Source organism: Labrus mixtus, chromosome 1 (assembly GCF_963584025.1).
Source record: "Labrus mixtus chromosome 1, fLabMix1.1, whole genome shotgun sequence".
Classification (NCBI taxonomy): domain Eukaryota; kingdom Metazoa; phylum Chordata; class Actinopteri; order Labriformes; family Labridae; genus Labrus; species Labrus mixtus.
In genome coordinates, this window is record NC_083612.1 from 1,873,674 (window position 1) to 1,883,081 (window position 9,408).

Below are 9,408 nucleotides of genomic sequence, written 5' to 3' on the forward strand. Positions count from 1 at the left end.
CTAACCACCCGCCCTCTCTGTTCACTAATGTGAATTTTTAACAAGTAAATAATGTCTGTACTTTACCACTCCATTTCTACCTTAGCACCAGGATCCTTTGGTATAGCTACTAAGACTGGAACGTCGTGCTGCTGACCTGCAAACATGAAATTAAATTCCATGATGATACTGTTTGTTTCTCATTTTTCTAAGCTATATTTTGGGGCCATTTTTGCCTTTATTAGATAGGACGGCTGAGGAGAGACAGGAAGCATTGGGAGGGGAGAGTGAGGCATGACATGCAGCAAAGGGCCGAGGTCAGAGGTCAAACCCACGGCCGCTGCGACGAGGACTATAGCCTCTGTACGATGGGCTAGGCTAAGTCAGCTGTGTCAGTTATTCTCCCTTCAGCTGGTATGGGAGCATATGTTGGAGGCATAAATAAATAGTGCGTGGTGATAGTACTAAAAGGAGAATCAAAGCTGCTTTTCTGTTGCAGCTTTTCAGAGCTGCCACAATAATTAGGCACAAATAGACCCCCTATCCATCCTCTTAAGCTACAGTGGCCTGGAATTGACACAAATAATAAAGGCAAATTGTCACAACAGCAGTGAGTCATCCGGCTAATTGGAGCACAAGCCCAACAAAGAAATGATCAATCACCCTTTTAGCAGCATCTCAAACATCCACCCCAGCAGACACGGTGTTTTTGTTACTCCGGTGCTGAGGGACAGAAAAAAAATGAAATATTGTTTCCCCTTTTATTATTGGACAAATTTAAGAGTGACTGTTTGTTTCTTTCATCTCACTTTCATTAGTTCAAACCTCAAAGGACCTCCTGCTCTGTCGTTGGTTTCTCATTATGGACAAAGCAAAGCAATCAGTCTCCCGTCTCACTCCGCTGCCCTCTTCTCCTCCCGCAGGTCATCGAGTGCATAACCCAGGGTCGGGTTCTGGAGAGGCCGAGGATCTGTCCTAAAGAGGTGTACGACATCATGCTGGGCTGCTGGCAGAGGGAACCGCAGCAGCGACTGAACATTAAGGACATTCAGAAGGTCCTGTTCGCCATGGGAAAAGCCACGCCGGTCTACCTGGACATCCTGGGCTAGCGGCCGCCCCCCCGACCCCCCCACCCCCCTCCCCCTGCGATGGCCCGTTCCTCGCCAGACAGACAGACGGATCGACAGAGACAGACCGGCCCACAAAACGAAATCCAGGAAAAAAACCAAACCAACCTGCTCCACTGTCGAAAAAAAACACCTACAATGTTTGGGAAGGACTTAAGTGCCTGCAACACTTTTGGATATAGTGGATAAAACATATTCAAAAAAACACGCACTTTTACATTTTGTTTACTCGCGTATTAGATGTACAGGTTTGAAGAAGACTTTTTTTTCTCGGAAAAACTGCAAAAACACACAAAAAAGGGAAGCGGAGCGAACTGGCAAATAGGAAAAATGGCCACCGTTTGATTGAGTTCTGGAGAGAAGTTAAAATCTATCCTGGGTTGGTTTTATGAATATATATAGAAATATTACATATATTTTATATTTATTTCTTTTTGTCAGGGTGTTGGAGGGTCTGCCATGCGTAGTTGCTAAGGGCTCAGCCCTGTCCGAAGACGTCACCCGACAAACTATTGGCAGGGACTCGACGATGGCAGCCCCTCACTTTCACTCTGAGGGTCCGCCACTGAGCTTTTAATGGGAACTCTGCTTCTGTGGAATAACACTGGATGGTTGCGAAAAAAAAGGGAAAGCGCTCTTTAGAGGACCTACCCAATCAAGACAACCGACAAATCTATTTTAATTTAAAAATAATGTACATATTGTAAAATTCTATGTGTCAAAATTATGTTAACTTATTTTTCGGGGTGTTCTTTTTGGTTCCTTTTTCTGACTGTGATCTGGGTGGCTAAAGTATAAAGCTATGGTATTTGTTCTCATCCTAATCCGAGGGGAGTGTTCTCTTGGGAATTACCTGTGTCACTGCTTGGTAAGTTGTCTCATGTGGTGAAGGTGAATGGCGGTGAAAGCACTCGGAAAAAAGTGCGCTGACGCTGATTCACAGAGACTCTTAAAGGATGGGGGACGACTCAGAGCCATCAACGCGACACTTTTTCCCAAAGAGGTGATGAAACCTTGCAGTCACTTTCCAGTTCATTTGCTTTTTATGGCGAGAATAATGTGTCGATGAATAATATCTTGCACCACACTTCCAAAACACTCACACACGCTTTGAGAAACTGTTCTGTCACTTTCAGCCTTTTTTGGTGTGAAACTGCTTTTCTGCTCTTAAAAAAAAAAAAAACCTTTTTGTAACTGAAAGTATAAATCATTTGTTAGCCGCAGTGTGAGCCCTGCGTACACAGCTAAAGAAAAACCTGGAACACAAAGGGAGAGTCCGACTCTGCTTTCCTGCCTGGAGATAGACCAGAAGATTGATATCACTTATAAAAAATTCAGCAAAAATATGGAGCGCATTAACCACACTACCTTATTCAGATGAAGACAGGTGAACAGAGTGTCGGGAACAGTGGACAGATGTTGCAGCTTTTATCCATCAATCTCAAATTCAAACTTTGAGTTGTATAACTAAACTTTCCGTATCTCTACATGGGTTTGGGTTAACCTCCACATCATCACTCGACCACCTGACGTCTGGGCCTTAGGATGAACTGTATATAAGATGTGGACATAGTAACTTTCACATCACCCATTGATTTTTAAACACCTTTTTAAAGCCTCATGTTTGGCATCAAGAAAAGGAAGTGTGTCTATGTTCCCTCAGCAATATGTTCCCTCAACCCTAAGATCCCTCAACCATGTGTTCCCTTAGCCCTATGTTCCTTAAACCCCATGTTCCCTTAGCCTTATGTTCCCTAAACCCTATGTTCCCTTAGCCTTATGTTCCCTAAACCCTATGTTCCCTTAACCTTGTGTTCCCTAAACACTATATTCCCTCAGCCCTGTGTTCCCTAAGCCCTATGTTCCCTAAGCCCTATGTTCCCTAAATCCTATGTTCCCTCAGTCTTATGTTCCCTAAACCCTATGTTCCCTAAGCTCTGTGTTCCCTAAGCCCTATGTTCCTTCAGCCCTATGTTCCTTCAGCCCTATGTTCCCTAAACCCTATGTTCCCTAAGCCCTATGTTCCCTAAACCCTTTGTTCCTCAGCCCTATGTTCCCTAAACCCTTTGTTCCTCAGCCCTATGTTCCCTAAACCCTTTGTTCCTCAGCCCTATGTTCCCTCACATTTTTCTACCACCTGTTTGTTCAGTTGAATTTAAATTTTTCAACGTGAGCAAATCATTTGCTTAAATCACAGAAGGTAAATGACGCGGTGCGAGTGCGCCATCCTTCTCTGTGGCTTTTCATCCGTCACATGAAAGATCGCCAGACACTTACTGAAGAGAGCCATGATGGCAGAGCAAGGTGATGCACCTCCACCAAGATTAGGGCTTAGGGAGCATAGGGCTGAGGGGCCATAGGGCTGAGGGAGCATAGGGCTGAGGGAGCATAGGGCTGAGGGGCCATAGGGATGAGGGAGCATAGGGCTGAGGGACCATAGGGCTGAGGGAGCATAGGGCTGAGGGGCCATAGGGCTGAGGGAACATAGGGCTGAGGGAGCATAGGACTGAGGGAGCATAGGGCTGAGGGGCCATAGGGCTGAGGGAACATAGGGCTGAGGGAGCATAGGGCTGAGGGGCCATAGGGCTGAGGGAACATAGGGCTGAGGGAGCATAGGGCTGAGGGGCCATAGGGCTGAGGGAGCATAGGGATGAGGAAGCATAGGGCTGAGGGACCATAGGGCTGAGGGGCCATAGGGATGAGGGAGCATAGGGATGAGGAAGCATAGGGCTGAGGGACCATAGGGCTGAGGGGCCATAGGGATGAGGGAACATAGGGAGACCCCTATGAGGAAATACATTTTGTGACTTGAAGCTGATGGTTTCTCTGTCCTGGTTGACAAGCCAGCAAGGTTGCAACTTTTGACTGACAGGTAGAAACCATACATTGCATATATGCTAGTTTCTGATTGGCCGAGTATGCATAGCAACGCCTGCTGTCCCCATGACAGTGAACTGGTGGAGAAACCGTTGCTATGAAGGGCAGGCGTTTGCTAATGACAGACTCTGCAGGACTTACTTTAATTGATATCAAACGGTTTCCTGTGGGTGAAGGAGAAAGGAGATGAAACCTTGTTGAAAGATACAAACTGCACGCTATGACAGAGAACTGACCACGGCACATAAACACAACACATAACATGCTATCGGATATAGCGTTTTTTGAAGTGAATGGAAAAGAAAACCACTGATTCGTGCGGCTCCGTTGACCTCGTCTCACGTCTACATCAGTGGAAATGTTCTGTTTAATGCGAGTAATCACAGGGAGCCGTTTCTTGACGAGCCAACACATCTGTTTGTCCCCCTTCAAAATAAAAGCACCACATGTTACAATGTTTGCAAGGAGAAATTGAAATCCTCAGAGCAAAGCAGTACATGTTTAAATGATGCAGTGTGGACAGCGATGTGATGAGATATCTTAACGCTCACGTGCTGTTAGAACACGCTGTTACTGATTCTTTAAATAGGAATATAAGAAAATAAACATCATGCTGTGCTAAAGAAGTCTAAAGAACACTATGAACACATCCAGTAAATTATTACCGACATAACAACCTTCTACTTCAGCTCTGTCCACTTTGGCTCCTCCATGTCCTGTTTGTTTAATTTATGCGTAAACCAAATTGTAAAAAATGAACGCCAGTGAAGCTTTTGTCAACCCACTGAGGTTGCCAGGCAACCAGCAGAGAAGTTGTCAACTTCAGAGACTGTAATAAAACTGTAACTTGCTGTTACATGGATTAAACAAATAGAATATACATCGTGAATCGGAGAGCTGTAGAGAATTGTTGCCATGCTATCGGTTTCCCTCCATTTTGATGCTAAGCTAAGCTAAGCTAACCATCTGCTGCGTGTAGTTTCATATTATTTACTGCACAGTCATCAGAGTGGTATCAATGTTCCCTTATAAATCTTTGGCAACAAAAGGCAGATTTCAAGAAGGCTGAGCTGATGATTTAAAACATTTTTAGTCTTCTACCGTAAAGATTCTGTCACAAATCTTTTGAGGACAACAAAAACTCTCTTTTTTTCCCTCGCACTCGTCTTCTTTGCACGCCAAGCACTTGATCGCTTTTTAGAAAGACCTCTTCTGTAGCAGCCGGAGAGGAGCCAGTGAAAAACAGTCTTCACTTGTGTTAAAATACGGACGTTACATCATATTTTATAACCACCTCAATGGATCCGCTGATTGTGTGGTATTGGATACTTCATTTTCTTTTTTAAAAAAAGCTGCAGAACAAAGTGTGAGAAATTACGAGTTTTGCTCCGACGTGTGACAGATAATCATGGCCCCCGAAAAGCTCGAGAGCAAAAAGAAATAGATTCAATAAAACCAAATGCTTTTACAGATTGGTTCGTAATTAATCGCTCAGTTGACAGAATCAGTTCATTTTTAGAATCCTGGATGTGTTAAGATTTCCCAGGCACTGAATGACAAACCTCAGGCAACACTTTCATTTGATGTTGTATCTGGATATCAAATGTTTTCGAGTGAAGTTCTTCACGTCTCCTCCTTTCTTATCCCGTCATGAATCCTCACAGTTTCACCGTGTTGTCTCGGTTTCCCCCCCGGGACGATGTAAATCATTAACGAGCATTTCAGTTACTTCAAGTGTTTTATACGAGAGGCAGGATCAAATCCAACGAGCTCCCCAAAGCATCCACTTTTTGTGTGTATTCTCTTGTGGTTACGATAAACGCTTAAAGACATTCTGACACAGGCCGTGAGCATTCGCAGGGTATTGTAATCCTTTTCATGGTGAGTTGAATATTGTTTGAGAAGTTTTTTATTTTCTTTATTTTTCTTGGATGAACTAACTGAACACTTTTTTGACGCAGAGTTGGCATATTACCATGTACACATGTTACAGAATATAAAAATGTGGTATAACAAACTGCAGTATATAAAATACTGGTATTCCATGATAGATCTTTGTATTAATGTGACTCTCTTAAGAAAATGTCTTCAAACAATCACACGATCTCCTTTTCCATTTTGTCCTGTCTTATAAAGATGTGTACATTTGACTCAGTCGTGTCTTCATCTAAATCTCTGACGAAGCAGAACGCCTTGAGTGTCGGTGTGCGTCCTGTGTCCTCGGCTCTTCTTCTCCATTTCTGACAGAAGGTTATCTTTTCTCTGAGGGCGGCGGGCAGCGATGGAAACAGATCGGTCGTTACGACACTCTCAGTACAAACAGGGTTTTATGAACTTTGTTGCAACATGAGAGACGATCTTATTTTTGTTTCTGGAGCCTACTTTAAGGAAGCCCTAAGAGGACATGCAACCATACATTTAATTCTACTCTGTTTTACCATAATGGGGAGTTAAAGGTCACATATCCTCCTCTTCTTCTTCAGTTTAAATAAGTCTCAGAGCTCCTCTTCAACATGTGTGTGAAGTTTCTTGTTCTAAATCCACTCTGATCCTGTATTTGATCATGTCTATAAACCCCTCTATTTCAGCCCTGCTCAGAACAGGCTGTTTCTGTGTCTGTACCTTTAAATATGTAAATGAGCTGTGTCTGACCACGCCCCCTCTCTGGAAGGGCTTGGGTGTACTCGGTGCTTTCTCGCTCCATGTCCTATTGTTTACAGTGAGAAGGCAGACTCAGAGGGCAGAACAAACACCTAGCTGTGGGAGTGTCACCCACCTGGGGGAGGGGCTACTGCCCTTTGTGATGTCATGAAGGGAAAATCTCCAAACAGCCTGTTTGAGCACACATTTTCTTAAAAGTGGAGCAGGGAAAAGACAGAGAGGATGGACTTTTCTCATCATTGGGGGGTTTGTAGACAGACTAGAGACACATTAGTGTTAGAGAAACATGGAGAAGAGGATTTAGCTTCATATGTGACCTTGAATATCCTCAAGATCTCAGAAGAAACATGAGTTATAATGGGAAAACCAGCATTGTTATGTTGCGATAATGACACAAAACAAGTCGAGAACTTGTTAAAACAACTTTAAATCACAGGAAAATGGCATGAAATAAAGTGTATCGTGACATATCTGTTTAGGGCTTCTGAAGTTTAAACATGTGATTTTCTCTAAAGACGAATATGAAGGCCGATTTGTGGGTGGTGTCATAAAGTCTCGTTCAGCGCAGCAGGAAAACACGTCCGGGGATTATGCGACCAACTGAGTATATTCTGTTTAAAAAACTTTGCTGAGGTTTAGTATGGACATCCAACATCATAACATTATATGTATCTATTTAAATATCGATCAACAGAATGAATCTCCTTTTAGTAAAAATTCAGAAATTTGGAGACGTAACAGAACCTCACACGATGTCAACATCACAAACCAAAACACTACGTGCAAAACTGAAAGAAAACGCCTTTCTTCTGTTTGTATCCTGGTGGATTGTCAACAACTGTCAAGGTGCACTACCGCCACCTACTGTGTTGGAGTGTGAATGAACTCCCCTACAAACAAGGCGACGGATCTCCATCTGCACTGATTTCAAACTTGACATGCCTCTTTCTCCACAATCACCTCACAACACCTCCTTGCCAGCTCTAACCTGCAGCAGTACTACACTCTCGCTCACCACCACTACCACCCCAGCGTCCACCCATAAACTCCGACTTGGGGGGGTTACGATATCATCCCGTCACTCTTTTAATTCCTGTAAAATAAAACTGTGAGGAGTGATCAGGTCAGAGCCTAGATGGCAAACACAAACTCTGTTCTGCTGCTGAAAAACGTATTTAAAACAAAAAGAAACGTTGAGTTATCGGACTGAACTGTGAGCACCGCGTATGCTGCATTCAGGTCCTGCTCAGGGTGGTCCAGGTTTCCGAGTCGGGAAGTCATTCTTCCGAATTCAGTGTGTTCATGTGATTTCAGTTCGGAAAAGTCTGAATGTTGTAACAACAACAACAAACAGCGATAATGCTACGAAAAGGAAGAGCAGTGAAATGAAACTGTTAAAAGTGATATTTGAGCAAAAAGTTGAAGTGCAATACTTTAAAATTTTTAAAAAGCATGTTAACATTAACAAAACATATTTTACCCCTCACGATTCTGACATCAAGTCGGGCACCTCATTCTTTTCAGAGTTTACGACTTATTGTTCCGACTTGAGCAGGTGTTCCTGTGCATTTTACAACTCGGAAACTCATTTTTCCTATGTGTCCGACACCACATGAATGCAGCAGTAGACTCTTTGCCTCTAGCTTCAAGACCCACTTTTGGGTCCCGACCCACCAGCTGAGATCCACTACAATACAGCATGCTTATTCCAAATAGAAAGGAAAAGGGAAAAGAATGGGAGTGACATCTGAACTTGTGTTTTTGCACTTTTTTCACACAAGTTCACAGAACGTCCCGTCTACAAGGTTCTTACATTTACACCCCTGTATCACCTTGTGACACAGAAAGACGAGCAGGAGAAAAACAACAACTAAATGTCTTTCTTCAACACAGATCACCCAAGTGACACACAGAGAGGAGATGGTAAAAACTTTGGATTTAAAGGGAACCCTTGCACAGTTCTGGGAAGGCTCGGTTCTGAGTTATCCCAGCAGCACTGATTTGATCCCCTGCCTCACAGCTTGCTGGGTACACAGTAGGATTGGCACAATGCTGCTGTGCACATGTTGCAACAAATCTACCAAGAAGATAACGTTGTTACATGTCTTCAGTTTGGTGCACAGCCAGACGAGATGAGATGAGAGGAGAGGAGAACGAGCGCAGCAAAGGTTGAACGAGGACCCGTTCTTCCGCCGTGAGGCCCGAGAGTGGTTTTCTGTCTTCCTTTTTCTTTGTTGTTGTTTTTAACCAAAGGTCCTCGTTGAGCCGTGTCCGCCTTGCCGCTGCTGGATCCTGATTAAATAACACCTTCCTGCTCTTGAAGATGAAAGGTAAAAAAAATAACCACACACATACACGGCTTCTCTTCACATCTGATCAGTCACAGGTTTACTTTCATAGCTATCATCTGTGATAAAAATGTATCCAGGCCAGCGTGAGTCTCATTAACAGAAGATGTTTTCACACACACACACACACACACACACACACACACACACACACACACACACTAACTTTCTCCTGAGTATTCACACATGTCCCCCAGTCAGTGTTCTCAGGAGGAAACACATGAAGTCCAAAAAGTTTCAGCGGAAATCCAAGACGGAGGGATGAAGCTTTGAGAATAATAATAACAAAACATGTTATTTAAAGGGAGCTTTGAACAGTCAGACTGAATATGCCCGTTTAAATAGATAGAGAGAGAGTCAACGTTACTGACGTCTGGTGGGAGGGAGGTCCAGAGGGCGGGGGTGGGGGGGGGGGG

The 9,408-nt window shown here is 43.7% G+C and overlaps 1 protein-coding gene across 1 annotated transcript in view; it reads left to right on the forward strand.

Annotated features, from left to right (window-relative positions):
- ntrk3b (neurotrophic tyrosine kinase, receptor, type 3b) overlaps positions 1-2,925 on the forward strand; it is a 251,433-nt gene extending 248,508 nt beyond the window's left edge. The window contains exon 17 of the mRNA XM_061045439.1: positions 903-2,925. Within this exon, the coding sequence (XP_060901422.1) occupies positions 903-1,088 (186 nt within the window). The 3' untranslated portion in view covers positions 1,089-2,925. The remainder of the gene's footprint in view (positions 1-902) is intronic.
- The last annotated feature ends 6,483 nt before the right edge of the window (positions 2,926-9,408 follow it).